Raw genomic sequence first — 21,986 nt, forward strand, 5'->3', positions numbered from 1 at the left:
CCCACCCCACCCCCAATCACCAAAAGCGAGGCGGGGGAACGAGCAGGTCTGATGCTTTGTCTCTTTTGTGCTGGCTGCTGGAGATGAGCCTAGGCTTGACCTGACCATGATTCCAAGGACTGGCACTTCTTTTCTACCCCCAGTTTGTAGAGATCCAGACCTTCTCTTCCTGATTGTCAAGAAAATTAAATCATTGCTGAATTTGGGAATCTAGGCAGCACCAGCTTACTTTTTACCTGCATCTCTCTGGAATTGTTTCTGGGATATTTTCCAAATCATCACAGAAAGCAGGAGGAATGAACCGGCAGCTAGTGAAAATTTTGACAACCTTGTTTGCATTTTTCTTAGAGACAAACCACTTCAGGTAGGTGATACGACTCTATGTGATGATTTTTGTCAAAAGGTTGTGGAAATTGTAACTATAAAGATACTACGTCACATTAACCTACTTTGTTTGCTATATTTGAGAGTATTTCATGTTCATTCTATGTAGGCTATCCCTTTTACGCTCGGAGACTCGTTGCTTGGTAACAAACACGAAAAATAATAATCTCAAGTTTGGGTGATCTATTTTCCATTTCTCTGATTCAAAGACATGTTTTTTCACTGAATATCAATACAGCTAAAACCATTTCGTTCAGTTTTTCTTCCAAAACGCAGATTCTCTGCTCCCACTGGAGGTTGTTTAGGAAGTTGCTTTGATTCCTCCTCTTCAAGCTTTGGAAACGAGTGAACCAGTTTTGTCAGAGATGTAGTTATTTGCAATTAGAGAAGCTATCCTCTGATTTTGGGAAAACCCTGGATCAGACAGTATTGTGTTCACTTAAGGTACCAGTACATATGATTGTTGTTTCTAACTATTTTTTTAACATTTCACAAGCTTTTGCTTCGGCTATTGACTTTTGCACTACAAAGCAAACAGGTCAGTCTTACTAACCAAAACACTATTTTAGCTGAGATTCATTATTATACTGTACACTGCTGTGTATCTACATGTACACATATAAAGTGTTTTTAGGTGAGTAATGAGGTATATATACAGTGACAGAGTGAAATAGTATTTATATTCGTGAGCCTGCGATCACGACGTAACTCATAACTGGTGGGCTCTGAATGAAAACAAGTAATTTGTACAGGAACATCCCAAATAAGTGCACTGGATTAAATTTACAGTTTTTATTATCTTGATTGATTGTTTTTATCACTTAGGTGGGGAATATCATCTACTATGTATTAAAAATTAAAGATATTTTTTAATGGTACCCTGTCATTGACAAAAGCAAAAAGAAGCAACCACCCCCTGTAAATGGAACCTTAAAAAGCGTGGGGAATCACACCACAAGAATTTACTATCACTTGCCTTTTAACAATTCTGGTGCTTTCGTAAAGGGATAAAGGACATGATATTTGCTTCTCATTTCAGATGCTCACACGTATATCTAATTTATTTATTTATATTTGCATATAGATGCACAGTCCCCCTCCATCCCCCCATCCTGAAACACTCCTGAAACTGAGTGGTTCCCTTGGGGCAAATATTTAAACAGAGAGTGGTATAGAAGTCACAGTCATAGAAGTACTTTTAATAAAGCTCAGAGATTATGTCAAAACATAGATACAATGAAACTGGTTGTTTAAGCATCCAGATAATGCTTTATGATGAAATCTGTATCTCTACACACCAAATATGACCACTTCATTCTAGGGTTTTTTTTTTCCCCCTAGGGAACAGCTATGAGGGACTCTTAAATTATCTTTCTCTGCAATATTTAATGTGCTTGCAACACGTAATATGCTATGTACACAGTGTTTCGCATGCATGATATGGTACCAGAAGTTTGTTCTTAAATCCTGAAAACAGACATGTGTTCCAAGAGCTTGCTATGTTCCAGTGCCAGCTGGTAATATTACTGATAAATTTTATTACTCGATGTTCATTGGTAAAAAAAACCTGCAAGATCAGTTGTGACTGACTCTGGAACCCTTTTTTTGCTATGTTGGGTAAGAAACCAGACCTTCACTAGCATCACTCAAATATTTGTTGGGTAGCATCTGTAAAGAACATTTTCTTTGCATCTATATCCTTCCCAATATTAACAAACCCAGTATTTTTCAGTGTTGCTTGGTGAGTACTGCCAGCTATTTTTTGGAAGTTTAAGACCACCTCAAAACAGTGTTAACATATAGTTCTAACTGCATACATGTAATCAAAGCAATGGTATGAAACAGGATATCAAAGACCCTGTAAGATTGCTCTACTCATTAAGATGAAGAGCAAATTGAATCTTCTGAAGTCTTAAAGCTGTAATAAATTTCTTTTTAAAGCAGAACTTTTTTTCTGAATAGCAAATTGTATCCATGCATACTACCTTAAACTCATTTTTATTTCTAGAATAGAGATTTCAGATGAAAAATAGACTAGGTTGTTCTATAAAAATATTAATTGCTACATGCACTGAATTAAAACAATTTTATTTAGTGCTATAATTTCTCCATGATTTGAATAGAATGCAAGCTAAATATTAGCTAATGGTGGCTAATAATTTATTTAGGACGACTTTCTGTAAAGAACATGATTCAAGATCTGGAAAATCCCCCTCACAGACCCTGTCTCCTTCAGATTTTTTGGACAAATTGATGGGAAGGACATCGGGGTATGATGCTAGGATCAGACCAAATTTTAAAGGTAAGTTTTTTTAAGACTTCTCATTGATTAATCAATTATGTTTTGGACAAATTATAGGTTTGAGGGTTTTACATCTGGGTTCTTATTCTCTTTTCAACAACTTGAGTTTTCCAGTGTGATAGTGTCATGGAGAATAGTTGATGCATGGAAAGGACTAGGAGAACAGTGTAGGTGATAAGGCTCCAGAGCTTGAAAACACTCTTTTCATGTCACAATAATGTTTAGCTGTCAGAGGTTGCTTCTGAAGACCTTACTAATTCCACATAGTAAATAGGGTTCCAGGTTCCTCACTAAAAGCAATCAAGATGACTTATTCCTGAATTTTTTCAGCCATGAAGACAATATCTTCAACACTTCCATGCTGAGCTATTATCTTCTTTATGGTCTATACTTTTGTTCTACTTAAAGAATCTTCTTCCCCGAAGTAGGGAGATAGGACTCAAGTTATGCACACAGCAGATTTTATCCTGTGAACATTGACTGAATGATAAGTGGCAATTTCTCAGAATCCCTACAAAACATAGAAGCCACATGCTGTTTGTCACTTCCATGACTCCCTCCTTTTCCAAAACTTGGCCTGAGCTGTGGAGAATCACCACCGCCATGCCAGCACAAAGCGGCTGTGGACTGGAGGCTTCTTTTGCAACCATTACTATTCACTACAAGTTTTCCTTGCTGTCGTCCTGTAAATCTCTATGGAAGTGAGCACAGAATGTCTTGTGGCTTTGAATGAAAGGAGTTGAGAGAGAAGTTTTCATTGCAAATATTTAGCATTTCTGGAGAGCCCTATAATGCCACCCTAACTGGCTCTTCTATACCAATTTACAGCTTAGAATGTGGTTTTACTTTGAAAACTGATAAAATGCTTCCTTAACAAATTTGATGCCAAAGTGCATTTGCATTCATATCTATCAGCTTTTGTCACCAAAATGCATGTTTTCCTGTATTGAGCCTTATTAGCAGTGCTGTGAAAGTTGATAATGACTGGAAAAGATAATCACTTCTTAGCCAGTGAATTAACTGTTTGGAAAGAAGAAGCTTGTATGTCAATGAGAAAAGTGTTTAATTAAATTTAGATCAAAGATCAATTTCTTCTCCCTGTTACCACATGTGCAAATTACAAGATGTGGAACAAAGTGCCTTTTTTGACTGCTTCCTATGCCTGAGTGAGGAGGAACCTAGTATGGCTTTCAGATACAAAGGTTTGGAAAATGACAAGTTAAAAAATCTCTAGTCAGCGAAGTCTTGAGTTCTGTTTTCAGAATAGTTTTCAAAGTGCTTATTGAGTTCCTGAACTGGGGTCCGTATTAGTTTGTTGTCAGTGATACTGCATTAGGCTTTCACATTCATTTTGTGCATTTGCGTGAGTATCAGTGAAGTTTTAGAGAATCCACATGAAGGCAGAAATTGCCTGAACTGAGTAAGGCAGCAATCACTGAGGACTTTTTCTTCCCCTTTGTATGGGAGGGACACTAAAAGAAGACTTCTGCTTCACCTCTTGAAGCTCAGATAAAACCAGGCATAGTAGCAGTCCCTGTACACAGGACAGCTTAAAGACAGCTCTTTATTGACCCTCTGTACGTGTCTAAAACCATTTAATGAAAAAACCAGGAGGAGACAAATTCACAGCTTCGCTCACCTGATGTTTAAGCGGGTAGAGCAGGTATGGTGTGCAGGACGCTGTATGGTGCATGCTGAGCTGTTTGACAGACACTGCTACCCTCCGAGTCCCGTGGTTTGTTTGTGTTCCCAAAGTGAAGCTCCTGTCTGATGGCACCTATGAACCCTTAATGGCAAGGAATCTGCCATTTCTTATCTTTGATTTGTTTTATTAAGTCACTTTCCAGAGCAGGATGGTACTTTGCAGCTGTTTGAACTGATAAACAGATCTTCAGCATTTTTTCATAACTTCACATCTCTGAGCTCTCCCGTAGCTCTCAGTCTTCTGCTGAGGGCTCTGAAAGGTTTTTTTGTTCTCTGCTATGTTCCTTTGAAGGGTATTTTGTATCTCAGAGTTCAGAACTAGAGAGTTAAGTCATGCAGTTTAGAACTTCAAACCACCAGTCAAAAGCTTGTCAGCTGACAACCATTTTTATTAGTCAATATGATGCACACCCATGTTCTAGTTGACCAAGTCCTAACTTTTAAAAAAAATTGAAAATACTTATTTTTCTATATTGCATTTTTTTTCCTTTTAAAGAATAAGAAGTACAGCTGCAAAGAGGTCAAAATAAATTTACCTTTCGTAGAGTTAAGTATTATAAAGGTATTTTTTGCACTGAGTCTTTATTGTGATCATCATAGAAATTTTTTCAGTTTCTAATAATCTGAGATCTTTTTGGGGAAATGGGCTATTGTACAATACTAATATTCTAAATCATATAAATGGATGGATGTATGAAATGTTGAATGATCACCTAATTTGTAACAGTTTTTGTATTTTAGGGCAAGAACTTTTAAGCATAAAAGAGGTCTGCAGGGACAATGGTTTAAACTGGGGATCTGTTATCCGGCCTTACATGTAGTCTGGGATTAATATTTGATTCCTATGTTTCACAAAAGACATTGTGGATCAAGATAGTTGTGCCACTGCTCATGCATTTGTCTAGTTTTTTCTGCTTTAGACCAGTTACATAGCTTTCTCCAAGTCCACTGTGGGCATTTTAAAGTGTCAGAAAAGTCTGCCTTTCATGGAAAGGCAACTGAGTAGAACCCTTTTATCTTACACCACTGGTTATTCAATAATTAAATATACTTTTATGACTAGTCTGAATTATTGGAAAACAGGAGCTATTTGATTAATTTGGGGAATAAAGGCTGCACATTCTAAAGAGAGAGAAAAATGCTACTTATGGGAACAAGGTGTTTTATCCAGATAAAACATTTCATCATTAGTTACTGTTTTTCCCTAACTTGCTCTTGCAAATTAGAAAATTCAGGAAGATAGTGGGAGAGAAACATGTGAATATAGAAATGTTTAGACATCAAAAACAGTTCGGTGTTGGTTTTTTTTTCAGAAGTACTGTGTACTGAAAAGTCCTTTCTTTTTTTGTACCTTTCTGTCTTACACAATCATTTGAAAGCAGAGGAGCACATTTCTGATTCTTCTTGACACACCAAGTGATAGTATAGAAAATGACCAGGCACCGAGAGGGACTGTCCCTCTGATGAACAGCCAGAGAGAAGTGCCAGAGTGACAGCTCTCAAAATTTCCTTTCTTTAATCACTGTCTGTCAGATACTTAATGCATACTTTTTTATCTTACACTTAGCTATTATTGAATTTGAATAGGCTAATAATTTGTATAAGGACACATAGGGGAATACTTTTAAATGTAAATATGAAGACTGCAATCTAATACTAATTGAAGTCCCTGAGAGTCTTTCTGTTGACAGCAAACACACACTCGTGGTCCTATGAGTTGACATGCTATTTCTTCCTCAATTGTAATGTCAGTTGAGCATGGTTTCTGTAAAATAATAAAAAGTGAAACCTGCATGATGTACTTTTTACCTGATTTATATTAATGTTACATTTTTTAGTGGTAAAAACCATCAACAACAAATCAGAGTGATGCCTTGTATTTTCTCCACTGCTCTCTTTGCTTTCCTCAACAACACTAGAAATAGCAGTTTAGGGCACTGGTGTTATAAAACTAGCCAAGAATGTGCTTTTGCACTGGTAGAAACCAGGGATGGTGAAGTGGTATCTTAGATTAGTGTATATTTAGCTCAGATTCCCTCAAGAGCACTGTGTGCAATGCCATGATACAAGGGATCAATCTACAACTTAATCACAACATGAGACGTGGGGCTAATGGAAAGTCAGCTTGAATTTAAAATTTCCTAGCAGGTGTTGACCTGCAGAGGTTACTGAATTATTTCCACTTTTTTAACACGCTCATCTTCTAGAAGCACTTAAAACCTACACATAAGCTAGAAATGATCACATACAGAAAACTATTTATCTATAGGCACTACTATGCCCTTTATGCCAAATTCTTTAAGTAGTAGACTGGCTGTCATGCACTGGTGGAGAGAAGGGGAGTATGTCACCAAGAGCTCCAGAAGAGTGTTATCTTTTGGCATGGAAAATGCCTGCAATGAAGATGATACTTTTTTTCTCTTGTATTGAATTTCATTCTATGTTTCAAGTGCATTCTTTCCCATTAAGCCATTATTTGCTAAAGAATATTCTTATTTTTATGGAGTTACATGGAGGCATGCAGCAACAGTGCCCATTAATGTTACCCTCCTTGCTGGACGGTACAATGCGGTGTGAATTAACTTGCTCAGAAGCTGCAGTTTATGAAGTCAGAGAAGTCTTGTTAGAGGGATGCAGTTTGGGGGTGTAGTGATTGTAGTTGTAAAAGATTAGTCTGTGATTACAGTGGTGTAATGTCATTTTCATGCCGAGTCAGTGGGTTTATATCTGAATAATAAACACATGGACTAAGTAATTTACTGAAAATTAGCTTGACAACTGTTACAGGAAATGGCTTATGCACTTTAATACTTTAACTCCTTGGCAACAAAGGTCAGTTTTTCCCATATGTTCAAGCCCTTTGCTTACTTATTTGGCCCCTGAGTTGACCACTAATGGAATTCTTAAAAAGGCATGAATGGAAAACACTGAATGACATTTAAGGGTGAAATTAATGGCATCAGGCTAAGTAAATAAAAGCAGCTTCTATGTACATGCTAAGAAGAGGAATTGTCTGCAGTAGACGACCTTAATCTAGACATGACACTTCACCATAAATACCTGTTGGAAAAACAAGCTGTAAATACATATAAACGTTGAAAAGTATACCTAAGGTAAGCTGGAGGGCTGCAGTGATTTGTTCTGCAGTAGTTAACAACCTTCCCAAAGCCAGACTTCAGTTGCTGACCACTACTGGCCATGAAGTCAGGTGCAGTGAGTATCTTGTCCTGGGCAACTTTCCACACAGTTTGAGCCTCAAAGGGCAATGTCCAATGGAGACTCAAATCCCATTCAGGCACGATGGCGTGTAATAAGGAAGTGCACGCTATCGGTGCATTCCCATTGTAGGGCATGGGCTGAAGATTCACTGTAGGAGGAGGAAGGCTATGTGGCCAGTTTTTGGATGTGGCCAGGCCATTGCACTCCCTAAATACAGCTTGCCTGGGATCTGCACGCATCTGTTATGAGAGGTATGCTTCTGCCTTAAAACACATCTACAACTTTATGCTGCTTTCAGGTGAAGCTGTGTACACACATCCCACTGCACAGTTAGATGTTGCATGAGGATCCTTACACACAGGATATCGGGTTTGTTTGGGCTTTTTTTAATTTTTCTTCAACTACGAAAATGTAGCTAAGGAAATTATATTCAGCCCCTGCCCTAGGTATGCATGTTGTCATGCAGAAACCTTTTTTTGCCACAATTATGCAAGGATCCCTTTAATTGTGTTTCTTTTAAAACTGCTGGTAAAGAGGGTTACGGAACTTGTCCTTCTTCCCCTCTTTCTTTAATTTCATGTTCTTTCCAGAACGTGAGTAGGCTGGGGGAGATGCATAGCTAGTTAGGTTATGTCTAGGCTTCTAGACAAACTGGGCCAGACAGCAAGCTCCAGCAGCCCTCCTGATTATCTACGCTGCTTAGCTGTTTGCTCATTTCCTGATCTCTGTCAGAGATTCCTGCAGCCAGCTCCCTCCAAAGCAAGTCAGAAGAAAGGCTGTGAGCACGCAGCAGTGTAAAGCACCAGCTAACCAATGCTGCTTGGAGTCCAAGCTGAGGATTGGTCCCTCGTCTTCTTTTATTTTTAAAAGGTTAGCCACAGTGGTCTGTATCATATTGGTATGTTGCCTTTATTCAAAACCAATGATTTAATTAAGAGATATCAGTAGATTTGACTGTTGTCATGGAATATTGGTCTGCTGCTGCATAAACTGCCAAGAGAATTTATGAAAAACAAGTGTCAAAGAAGAGACAAAGACCTTCGACATCAAATCAGGAGACACTATTGTTTTGATCATGTTCTAATTTAATTGTATTGCTTTTATCACATCCAGTGTCCTGTTTAGATTTAAATTTTCTATATGGTTGAAGCCAATGCCCTTGGGTCACTCATTAAGCATCTTGTTGTGTTTTGGCTGTCTTAGAAAACATGCAATTTGTATACAGGATATATAAAAACATGCACACTTAATTTACTGTAAATATACACATTTATAAACTACAAATCTATTACATACAGTGATATAGTAACTAGGACTATGTATACATAAAGCAGAAATATGTAGTTTTATTAGGCAGATTCGTGATCTTTTTTTTTCCCCCTCTGGAAATATGAATATAAATTTCTGATTAAGTCATCAGAAAATGTATGTTTGATGGTTCAGCTTCCAAATATGCGTTTCACAGTCTTTCACAGAAATGAGTGATTTTAACATTCTGCAGAGAAGAGCCTCCCAAATGATGCAGACAGGGTCATACAGGGTCTGACACAGCTCTAAGATGAAGGGTGCACAATGTCTGGCATAAATAGTGACCCGCCAATGTCATAAACACCAACTCCATGGTTAAAATTCAAAATTTACAGAAATATAAAGGCTCTGATTTGGGAAACCACGCAAGATCAGAGCAGTACCGTTCATGAGAGAAGTGCCGTTCACCAGGTATTCAGTTACTTATAAGGAATAAAACGGAGCAGCCTAGCAGCTTATCTGAACTGTGCCAGCTACCAGCAATCCTCCAGTACTGCAAGGGCATGAAGGTACATTGATTACTCCTTATGCCTCAGCTACGTCAGCAGCTGGGAAGGGTGGAAGCATAAAGGCTTGAAGAGTCAATAAGAGAAGTAAGCTTTTAAAAAAGGACTTAGAAGGAATAAGTCCACAAACAATGAAACAAACCCCCCTGGAAAGCCCTGATACACCTGCTGTATGATGCTGTCAGTGCATTACTGTTTTGTTTTAAAGTTCCTCAGATTCTCTCATTTCTGCTCCTGAGTCTGCCCAGAACTGCCCCAGCCTCTCGCTTAGCACCCACCTCACTCCTAAGCCAAATCCAGGCTCTCTGATGTGGCACTGCTCTGCCTCCATCTCCCTCTGGGGACCAGGTATCTCAGAGCCTGCCTTAAACTCCACAGGAAAAGGATTACTCTCAGGGTGGATCTGTGATCACTTTAAAACCCCTACAAACACAAAACAGTGTCTGTGGGTGGCCTGACTCTCTCTACAATATACAGAAGATTGTACAATATACAGCTTGAATGATTCAGTATCTGATCCAAAGGACTATAAATGATTCTGAGTGGCCCTTTTTGCAACAAAGGATTTCAAACTTCACTAAGCCAGGAAGAAAATACAAGGGGAACATGGCTTTTCAACTTTGCAATGTAGCTACTTGTCAGAGGGGAGAGTCTTTACTCTTCATCTTAAAAGAAGGAGAGCCTTTTACTCTTGATGTGATGCACAGAAGAGATTGCTGTAGCCATTACACCTTAGGGGCAGTTGATGTAACTGTTACAGAAAAAGTTGTAAGGACAGGGACTGGAAGCTAGCACTTCTCTCAGTCTTCCTGGTAATTGCCCCGACAACTAAGATACAGACGTGCGTGAGTGCACTTTCCCTCTCTTTCCAAATGTTGTATCCCAAGTGCTTTGCTGCACACCTTGCTGGGTTCAGTAGGCTATCCACCCCTGTTAAATATTTTTAAAAGTGGCCATAGCTGCACTTTAGGCTGAATGCCATCCCCTCTGAATAGGAGACAGTGAGAGATATACCACCCCAGTTTCCACAGCCTTGTAGCCTAGGAGGTGCAAGTCTGCATCCTTTCAATCTGAGGCAGGCGTAGAAGATCCTAGAAAGGACTCTTTCTGCATGAAATCTCTCAACGTTTTGTTATGAGCTGCAAAACTGGCTGTGTTTTAAGAGGAAAGACTGAAATTTTTGAATGCTTTCTCAAAGGAAGGTTGTATGTGTTGACTTGGTGGAAAATCCTCTGAGCTGCAGATCCTGAGTAAGGTACCTCAACCTTGCTAAGAATCAGGTTTTCAGGAGGGCCCTAAAAAGCCAATTGTGAATTATTTGCTCTCTGCAAATGGTGCCCCACTGTGCTGAAGCATCATGCACTGCCCATGGACTGTACAAGGTCCTTAGGGTTCCTCCACAAGGGCCTGGGTGTTATGCACAAAAGCATCAGACACTGCAACTGCTTCTACCTGTCACGTGGTGGATATTTTTTTGGCTATAGCAAGCAGTGGGCTGTCCAGGGAAGCACAGTAGTAGTATGATGATCTCCTCCAAAAGCTAATAACCCCTACCTGTGTGTTTCTATGTCTCCAAAGCCCAGGACTGCATGGAAGCAACTGGACACATCTGTGACTAGCTGAATTTTGGGCACATTCTCTTAAAGAATAGCAACTGATATTCAATTGATACACATGACATGAACAAACTCATTCTTCCTCTGTCCTGGGAACACGTCTACGGGTTATCTCCCTCACTTTTGTACTTGGAGAAATATAGATGAGAAGAAGCTAAATGCTTTCCTTAAACCAGCATAGTTAGTTTGGGAAAACCTAGGATTAAAATTTACCAGATCAATACTCATTATCTTAGGCTGCCCCTAATGACTACATTCCCAATGTGTGCTGTCTTTAATGTCTTCATCTTAAGCTATAAAACTCTCTTATCAGGACTGCTCTTTCTTCTTGTGCTGTTTATTCTGTCCAACAAAGATTTAGTCCTAAATAATCAGTAACACTTTGGCAGAAGTGAGAATGTGAGAGCAGAATGCTGCTATAAACTCTCACACTGCAATTTAAAGCAGTTGTTGAAGAGATGCATGCAGATTACGTGCATAGGGCCAAACCAGAAGCGCGTGTAAAAACTTATTTTCTACTAGATGTGAAAGTAGCCTGTTGCCTATGCATAAACACATGCACATATTCTTCCCCAGGCTAATTAAAATGCAGATGTGGCTATTCCACATAAAGGTTTCAGGCTGCAGCAATTTCCCTTTCTAGATAGTGACATCCCATCAGATGGAGCAGTCTGAGGTATTAAAATCCTTTTGGTCAGTCTGGTTATAGGAGTCATCCAAAAAAGAAGCATCTGGGAGAATTTTGCAGCTCGTTGTCTCTATACTCCTGAGAATAATTTCACAGGTCTTTGTCGCCATACCCCTGAGAATTTTGGTTTTGTCACACTTCTGAGGCGTGTTTTGTGTGAGGTAAAACACAATCTGTTAAAAAAGATTTTAACTTTTTTTTTTAATAAAATAAAACTTTGACTTATAAAATTTATATATAATTAGGGACAGATTCAATTCAGGCTAATAATTTCCTCAGTGTGAATATAGTCTGATTTGGATGACTTTGTAGAAGACTCCTACTCAGCATGACAATTGGTAGAAACCAGAAAAAGAACATACGCCCTGACCCTGCAACACACTTTATGTCAGCGGAGTTCTGAACCTATGTGAAAGGCATATGATGCTCCTCTCAGCAATGCAGTGAGCATCCTGCATCAAAGAGCTGATAATTTCCTTACAACAGGTGGTTTGGTATTGATAAAAGAGTAAGCCAGTTTATAAGATGCTTATTTTCTAGGCAGGTGAAGAGTTCTCATTCATTCTCCCATTCTTCCATCCATTTTTTTTACATAGGAAGAACTGATGACTGAAATAATTGCTGGGGAAAGGCACCCAAGAAGTGCTTTAAGGATGTCTTGGAGTTAAAAGACAGATCCTTTTTGGTATTCAGGATGTGAGACATCACATACGAGGTTCCCAAAGGGAGAGGGGATGAGTGAAGGGGAGGGAACAGGCGACTGAGCTAAACATAACAAGAGATCAGCTGATGGGAGAATTGAAGTTGAGAGTCAGGAGGGAGGAATTAATTTCAAAGTAATATTCTGTGCAGATTGTATGGCAATGAGTTGAACTATAAGGAGGCAAAAAATGGGACATTCCCAATAGCTGAAAGGTTTGAAAACAGAAGGAAAAAGTTATTTTATTAGTGTTAGATGTGGTGAGTATATTGGTCTGTGTGTCTCTGACTAGTTGCAGATTGCCATCTGTACCAGCTCCTGACCATTCCTGTTGTCACTTGTCCCTATGCCTGAGCCATCCCATTTCTCTAAATCCCATTGTTCATCTGTGTCCCATGTATCATTTGGTGTATAATTCCCTAGCAGCCATAAATCAATGTCTGCTTGATAATGTTAGCCACCCACACTGCTCTTTTTCTTCAAGTCCTGCATATGCCTTCTGACAGTAAAGCAAGGAACATTATGTAGACATTAAAGAGAAAGCCGTCAGAATTGTGAAATAAAGCAAATGTCCAAGCTCGGAGGAACAAAAAAAAGGAATTAAAATCAATTCTGAGACCTCTGTGTGGCCACAGAGAGAGGTATTGACCAAGCCCTGCATTTGAGACTGTATCTATTGACTCTTATAACTGGTTATAACTTATAACCAATTTATTTTTTTAAATAAATGTTTCAAGGTGAGTATGCCGAGCAGAATGAAGCAGTTCATTCTGACTGAAAATAGAAGCCTAGACTGGTTGACAACATTTCAATATTATTATATAATGCTTTTTTTTCATTAAGTAGATCTTCCCTCTTGCCTTCTCTTCTTAGTGAACATTTTTATCATGTGGTTCCATGTGGTCTCTTAGATGAGTTGGCTACAATGACTTCGTAAATGATTATTAAAAATAAGATTACCCAGGAGGTGTTTGACTGACCCTATGCTGGAGTGCAGATTTCATGACTACAGATGTAATACCCTCTTTTATTTCACCACATTTGGGAGTGCCCCAGGCCTCTGCACGCATTATGGGGTTCACATGCTGATTAGCAGCAAAGAGCTCTGTCTTCGTTAATGCAAAGCAACCAAGCAGTTTCTCAGAATCAGGTCTGAGGAGCATTTCTGCTACCTGCTCCCAGTGAGGCCGAGTGCCTCTGCCTTTCCATTTGCTCATTTCAGTGAGCACTGTTTTGTGATAAGACAAGAAATAGGTGCCTGGATCTTTTCATGTCATAAGAAAAGCAAGCAATTCCTTTTCCCCAAATACTACCCATTGGTCTATTGCACTGGAGGAAGGAAGACTTCAGAAAGAGATGCCTTGCAGTGAGGTGCCTGTTATGACTTGGAATGGAAATATTTGAAAGAAGAGTAAAAAGCTCAGAGGAAAAAAATAATATTTTGACAGATATATGAAGAATTAAAACATTTATTAATTTATTTGAATATTTTCAAAGTTGACATAAGTGCTAAGTAACATCGCACAATAGGCTTCAAGTTCCAACAGGGAAGTTTCCAGATGTAAGATTTCTGATTCGCTGTTTTTTAGATTTATTTCCACGGACTCGTTTGCACATGGAAGGCCTTAGCTCTGGGACTGGCTGCACTCAGTCACAAGTGTGACTTGTGCAGTTTGTGTAGGAATATCTGAGCTAGCTTTCAAGTAATTTGCTCGGAGGTGCTCTGCGCCACACTGAGATGATACAGAGCTCAGCACAAGGTATAATGCCTGAGGTTAATGGCCTCCGGTGAATTCCAGCCTGACATGACTACACCGGCAGCAGCCCTCAAACTACCTACGTGAAAGCCAGCTCCAGTCCATTTACACAATCCGTTGTGACTGCTATGGCTATATATTCTTTGTAGGCTAGGTCTGGTTAGCTGGATAAATCAGGAGCATGTCAACTGTTTTAAAGGGCTTTTCATTTCTGAGCTCCTGGCTTGTGGAGTGAAATAAAATAGTGCCTGAAAATTGTTCTTGTGCAGTGTCTATTAGATAACTTATGTGGAAATATCCCACTGCACCCCAGAGCTGACAGTAATATATGTTTCTGTTATCAGCCTCAGCAAAAAGAGGCAGGGAAGAATGAACATGTCGTATGGACTATCCTGTAATGCCAAATGCAGAACTGAAGAGGTTTTGTAGTGTGAGACTTACTTTCCTCTTCCAGAGCTGGGTCTGTGGACAAAGACATTTGCTGAGTGTGAAGCATGCCAATCCAACAATTTTCACAAGCACTTTAAGGCACAAAAAGAATGGATCTTAGCAGGGATTCTCCTTCCGTGAAGTGTTGATAGGATTTTACCGGCATGATTCCCGTTACATTCAGCAATAGTCCCACAGCTGAAAGCTCACATACCACTTCAGAAATTGATTACTAACTGTTTGACCTCAGAATATGTCAATGTATATATAGATGGCTTTAGCTGTACTTACTCCACAGACATTTTCTTTCTGTGACTCATTCTGTAATCACCTGGATCTGACAATCACTGGAGTATTTGTCTTGTGACTCCTCAGTGGTGTTTTGATGAAGAAGATCTTCCAATTTTGGAATATGACGTGCCCTTTTTATATCCAAGTCATGTCATAAGGCTGAATTTTTGCTCAGATGTTTTCTCAAGTTAACCAAGTGAAGGGAAGCAGCTTAAATCTTGATGCAAAAGAAGAGTTCGTTTGATGCCATTTTGTTTAATTATATTTGTGTGTGTGCCTGAATGTGCACTTCTGGAAACAGGCAGCTGGAACTAGGGAAATATTGTACTTTCCTCTATCTGTAATACTTTCCTGCTGATTCCATTCAGTGTTGCCTCTATCTCTTGCCTGCTTTGGGTATGCATGTGTTGTCTCCTCCAGTCTGTAAATACCATTGCCGTAAGTGGTGCTGCTCACATGTATTCCTCAGATACTTGGTAGTATTTGGGCTCAGTGATATCAGCAGGAATGAGAGTCCTAAAAAGGATTCAGACACCTAAATCTTTGCAGCTCTTGCTCTGCCTCTGTAAGTGCCTCTGTGGCTCTTAGCCTTATTCTGTTGATTATAAATGTATGTTGATATATTTTACCCTGAGGGTGGTGAGGCACTGGAACAGATTGCCCAGGGAAGTTGTGGATGCCCCTTCCCTGGAAGTGTTCAAGGCCAGGCTGGATGGGGCTTTCAGCAGCCTGGTCTAGTGGGAGGTGTCCCTGCCCATGGCAGGGGTTGGAACTAGATGACCTTTAAGGTCCCTTCCAACCTGAACCATTCCATGATATCACAGAATATGATTCTGAGCCTCAGATGCAACAGTAAGCACCCAACACTGTTGCCACATTCCCACCAGGAGATACAGCATTCTCAGCAAGCTATTATATATGACAGATGAACTTTCAGAGGATGTTGGTTTTAGCTTGATGAAGCAGAACAATAATTTTGTCTTTATTTGATTTTTCCAGCAAATTGCATCAGTGCAAGGTACCATACAATTACTGTATTTCGGAGGTTCCTGAGATCTCTGCCCTTGTGGTGGTTTTTTGGGGGGTTTTTTTTGAGTTTTGAGGTTTGTTTGTGTGTTTGTTTTTTTGTTTAGTAGGTAGAATTGTCATCAATTAATAATAAAAGTGACATAAGCATAATGATTTCTGTGGTACATTGCATTGTGGTGAATACTTCTAAAGGAGAAGGAATTCTCTGTTTGCTGGACATGATTATATTTAGGGAGTCTGGGTAATGCACTCTGTGGAAATCCCATAGAAAGACAACCTCATAAATGAAAAGCATCACTCCTCAACAAGACAAGAAATGTCACCTTGCTTTGTAAGCCTTAGGGTAACTATGTTGTCCTGGTGTCACTAATTTTGCCTCCTGTGACTGATACATTTCCCTGGCTGATAACACTCTAATGAGATGATGATGTTTAAATGGAGGGAAACATTGCTTTTGCCCAAAGGCAGAATGTTAGGGAAAGAAAGAAGGCTTACCTAGGTACTTGCAGTAAAGACTACCTGTGGTCTACCTCCTGCTTTCGTACCAGATCCTTACGCAACTTGCTAAATCATGTGAATTTTCTCATCAATGGTTGGACTATGCATTATACAGATCTTTGAAAACAAGCATTCCAGCTGCACTGCTCATGGAGTAGCTGAAGAATCCCCATGGCTCAGAGGAACTTTTCTAGTGCATCACAGCTGCCTTTCTTCCTCTGGCCGAACATCCATGGTCCCTAGCCACAGGATTGACTGAGCTGCCTTTGATGGCACTTCTCCAGCCCTTACCCTGCATGCCGCACTCTAAGCTGTGAGGAAGCTAGGATGATAAACAACTTCCTCCTGTCTAATGACCATGGCCAGCTGAGGTGTCCCAGCAGTAGTTCAGCCTTGCTGTCTGACTTACAGTGATGTGCCTGCAGGGCCATGAAGAGATGCATTGGTAAGCTCTTGAAGTGGTAATTCAGGCACCTGTAGTATTGCCGCTGCAAAGCAGAGCCCTCCGTAGGGGTTAGCTCTGTTTCAGGTCTCATAAGGACTGTGCTGAACGTCGGAGGCTGTTCAGTTTGCTTGAGGAGAAATGGTTGCTAAAGACCCAGCTGCCTCCTGAACTGGAAATTAATAAACCATCTCCAACAAGCTCTGCTACCCTCTCCTGCTGTCCTGGGATCTGTGTCACCAGTGCTCAGGTCAGCATGTGGGTCTTTGTCCTGCCCTCACCCTCATTTTCATCCCCTCCCTTGTTTGAGCTCAGACGTGAAATCCCTGCTCCACAGGCAAAGGGATGCTCCATCCCTGGTGGGATCACTGCCTCCTCACTTTGACCCTTGGTCCTGTTCCTCGATCCCTGCTCTATCCCCACACTTGGGTGGGACTGATTTTATTTTTTTCAAACAGTCCTGATGCTTATCCTGTTCTCTGTGCTAAGGGGAGAAGGGCATTTCAGCTCACCTTTCTCCCCTGTATACAGAACAAAATAAACCATCCGAGAGGGTGGTAAAAAACTCTTTCCATTGGCACGTGGGCCAAATTCAGGAGGTGGACCAAAAAATACTACATATAGAGAAAGACAGAAGATTCTTCACAGATCTGTCAATTTCTTGCCAATATTTTCACTGTCATTGCCTGACGTGGTTCTGCCTCATAATCTCCCATTTTTCCTTCCCCATCTCCATGCTTTGCCCACAGTTCTCTGTATGTGTGTGTACTGTATTTTAGTTTGCCTTACAAAATCCTTAATAAATACACATATCAAAGAAAATTGTCAAGTGTAGAGGTATTATTTTAAATGTCTTGTATGATTATAATATTCCACTAAGGAAATCTTAGCTCTAAGGCTGAAATGTGAAGAGTAAAAAGCTTTCAGGTGCAGTCTGAAAACCATACACCAAAAAGGCAGAGTTGGTGCGATTACACGTGAGATTACAGATACGATTAGCTGCAGTTAGGATGATCTCCAGGGCAATAGTAAAAGTAAATCTTCCCAAGAACCTACCAAATGAAGGAAGCTTTGGCGCAGTTGATAAGGAAAGGATTCACCCTCTAGCCAAATGGTGGCAAGGTCACAGTCACCTTTGGTACGGGAGCTATGAGGCAATATGCCACAGTAAATTCAGGGGAATATTCTGTATATTCAGATTTCTTGCAGGTAAGGTGAGCAGGTGAGTGCTGAGGACTTTCTGTAACTGCTAAGTGCCCTGAAGTGACAGGAGGTGTATGGCATATTATAACGTCAGGGCTTTTCAAGAAGGCTCTGTATTGGAGAGTCCGCTCGACTGGCAGCAGCAGCAGCAGCACACCCTCTAGGGAAGCAGGGGGATGGGAGCAGAAGTGAACAGAAGTGATATCTTACCTGTTTGTCAGAACACCAGTCATCCACTTTCTGGTGGATTTGAGCATTAGCTACATGTTTTGGGGTTGGGTTTTTTTACCTGTGTCCTTTCAAGAACAAACATTTTCCTTATGACTTGAAAAATCACTTTATCTCAAATGTACCTGAAAGGAACCTGGACTGCTACCTTGTTGCATTGGAGATGAGAAAAGAAAAACTAGGGGGAAAAAAGGGTTTAATTATAAAGTATACTTTGCTTAATTTTTTAGAGGTAGTGTCAACTTTTTTTAGATTTTAGGCAGTAAAGTCATATTGAATGTTTCCATTGCCTTTGAAGAGTTTTATATTATGTTCTCAAACATTGGCTACACTTCATAGAAGCTTACTGACTTCATTTTAAATGAACTATTAGATTATAAAAATCTTGTGGGATTGAGTGTGTGAAGCATTTCATTGAAAAAAGTGATGTTGTATGCCCTCTTTAAAGAGCACTTCTTTCTTAAGATGTACAACACCTATACACACCCTCTCCACTGGAATAATATCAACAATAGAAAAAAAATCAATAAAAAGAGAATAAAAGCATCACAAACTTCAGTGCTCAGTTAGTTATCTTTTTCCTATCTACTTCGTTTAGCTCGTGTTTCCTATGCATGTTCAGAAACCCCATCAGTAGCAGATTGACTTTAATGGAAAACGAATCTGTTATATGATCAAATGTTAGTTTTTAAGATCATAGAATCATAGAATAGATTCTCTGATAAGTATCTTCTGTTGTCATTTGGTTGCAAATCTTACATCACACTTTTGATGTTTATAAACAATAATAAATGATCAGAAAAAAAATGAATTGGTGATATCTCACCAATAAAGTTTTTTCCAGAAAACTCTGAGGATAAAGAGAATGTCACCTGTTTTGCTGGGAGTATTTAGGTTTACTGAGTTCTTATACTGTTCCACATCTACGAGCAAAAGGCAAGTGAGACGCTATACAACTGAGTAGAGAAATGGAAGAAGGTATTTGCTTTGTCGTAAGATACAGTCCTCTAGCATGTGCCTACTTAGCGTACATCTGAACTGCAGTCTGTGGTGCAGTAGTCTATTTCCTAACGTGTTTAAGCATGTTTACTAGGCTCTGCTGGCACTCAGGAACTGAAAGCTGTAGTGGTCACATACGGCAGCTTTTGCAGGACAACCCCATGAGATTAAAGAGAAGTTGACAAAGAGCATGCCAAGGTACTCAATGCCTCCTTCACCTCAGTCTTTACTGATAAGACTGGTCTTCAGGAATCCCATGGCCATGAGACCTGTAGGAAAGTCCAGATCAACGAAAACTCAGTGGAGAAGAATCAGGCTACAGAGCATTTAGACAAACTGGACACAGACGAGTCCATGGGACCACACAGGAAGAACCCACAAGTGCTGAGGGAGCTGGCTGATGGCATTGTGAGGCCATTCTTAATTATCTTTGAAAAGTCATGACAACTGGAGGAGGTTCCTCATCATGGGAAAAAAAATGTCACTCCTATCACCAAGAAGGACAAGGAGGATGATCCAGGAACTACATGCTGGCCAGTCTTACCTTGAAGACTGGAGCAAACCCTCCTTGAAGTAAATTCCAGGTATGAAGGACAGGAAGATGACTGGGGGTAGTTATCATGAAATTATGAAGGGAAAATCATTCCTGAACACATTAATAGCATTCTACGATGGCTAGACTTGAAGATTGACTGGCTTCATGGATGAGGGGAGAGCAGTGGATGTTGTTCATCTCAACTTTAGCAACACTTCTGGCACTCTCATAGCATCCTCATAGACAAACTACTAGAACAGACTAGCTAAATGTACAGTAAGATACATGGAAAACTGGATGAATTGCCATGCTCAAAGGGTTGTGATCAGCAGCACAAAGTCACTACTGGTGTACTGCAGGGGTTGATACTGGGCCAACACCATTTAACATGATTAATTATCTGGATGGTGGGACAAAGTGCACCCTCAACAAGTTTGCAGGAGATACAAGATTGGAAGGAATGGTTGATGCTCAGAGGATTGTGCTGCTGTTCAGAGGGACCTGGATATGTTGCAGAAATGGGCCAACAAGGCCCATTTGCAGCAAAGAAGGTCAATAGCCTCCAGGGTTGCATTAGGCAGAGCATTACCAGCAGGTTGAGAGAAGGGATCCTTCACTCTGCTCAGCACTGTTGAGACACATCTGGAGTGCTGGGTCCAGCTCTGGGTTCCCCACTACAAGAGAGATCTTACTGGTATGGGCCCAGCAAAGGGTGGTAAAGGTGGCTGAAGGACTGGAGGACCTGTCATACAGGAAGAGATTGCTGAGTCTGCTCAGCCTGGGGAAGAGAAGGTTCAGGGGCATCTTACCCAGGTGCATAAATACCTGATGAGGGTAATTAAAGAAGATGAAGACAGATTCTTAGTGGTGCCCAGTGACAGGACAAGAGGTAGGGGCCACAAAATGAAACACAGGACATTGCACTTAAATGTAAGATGGACTAGGGGGACTAGGATGATGTTCAGAGGTTCCTTCCATCTGCAATGATTCAGTGATTCTGTTTGTTTAGATGTAGATAGATATGTTGGTCAAGCTGCCTGGCTAGTAGAAATATCAACAAGTAAAAAGGAAAAAAAAAAGGAAATTAGAGAACAGCAGACTATTTGACTTGTTTTAGCTTGGTGTTGAAAGTGAAAACGCATTTACCACGTAAAAAGGAAGTGTTTTTTTAAAAACAAATGTTGCAGAAACTGAGTTAAACAACATACAATGTAGCAGCCTCAAAACATACTACTGTTGTGGTTTTTCCAATGTTTGTTTCCTTGAAGGTGGGTGGCCTAGCACTCAGGAAGCTGATAGTGTGCTGGGTTTCATTGGGCAAGTTACTTTACCTTTCCACTTTTCAAAAAAGAAAATAATAATGTTTCCATCTTTTGTCAAGCAGTTTCACATCTAAACATGAAACCAAATGTAGGTATATATATTCTGTGCACTGACATTGTTTTTTTAATATAAGGAAAATTATGTGATTAAAAATAATGAGAAAAGAGAGAAGAAAGTACTTGATATTCAACGCTTGTATCAACTTTTGTGTCACTGGATTTCAGGCATTTAGCATTAATCCTTTTTGATTCAGTGGAGAACCCCTGTTTACTTCACCACGCCTAAAAATCTAGGAGGCTAATAGACAACTAATTAAATATTAAGTCCCCATTCATTCTGCTACACTTCAATGACTGCTAAATAAAAGGAAAGGAGGTGGGAGGGAAGAGATCACAAATAGCTGCTTAATGAAAGCTGTGTCAAACCAGAACAGATAAATATTCCTAAAATATTTTTTATGGCAAGGCAGACATCTCCAGATCAGGTGCATGAAGAGCTACTTGTCTAAGTCCTTTTTCAGTGGACTGGAGTCAATGTGAAAAATGGCCCTTGCTGGGAATTTCGGTGTCAAGTCATTGCATACAGAGTGGAATAGGTGTGGAGAGATAATCTTTTAATTTCAAGTTTGAGAAAGAAGGGAGAGAGAAGTGGTTGCAATGCTAAAGTGTATTCTGGGCTGGTACTGTGGGTAAAGAAAAAGCTGTTATACTCATGCCCTCACTCAACTCCTCTCATAAATCCTTAAATACAAGGATGTAGTTATATTTATAACAACTTCCAATGAAACTAGGTTAATTAGTGTCGATAATGTTTTCCTTTTGATCG

The 21,986-nt window shown here is 40.0% G+C and overlaps 1 protein-coding gene across 2 annotated transcripts in view; it reads left to right on the plus strand.

The window, feature by feature from the left end:
- Positions 1-296: 296 nt before the first annotated feature.
- Positions 297-21,986, plus strand: part of GLRA2 (glycine receptor alpha 2) — a 127,854-nt gene continuing 106,164 nt past the window's right edge. For both annotated transcript variants that reach the window (XM_054216683.1, XM_054216691.1), the window contains exons 1-2: positions 297-364; positions 2,553-2,686. In XM_054216683.1, coding sequence (XP_054072658.1) covers positions 297-364; positions 2,553-2,686 — 202 coding nt within the window. The remainder of the gene's footprint in view (positions 365-2,552; positions 2,687-21,986) is intronic.

Source organism: Rissa tridactyla, chromosome 1, assembly GCF_028500815.1.
Source record: "Rissa tridactyla isolate bRisTri1 chromosome 1, bRisTri1.patW.cur.20221130, whole genome shotgun sequence".
NCBI lineage: Eukaryota > Metazoa > Chordata > Aves > Charadriiformes > Laridae > Rissa > Rissa tridactyla.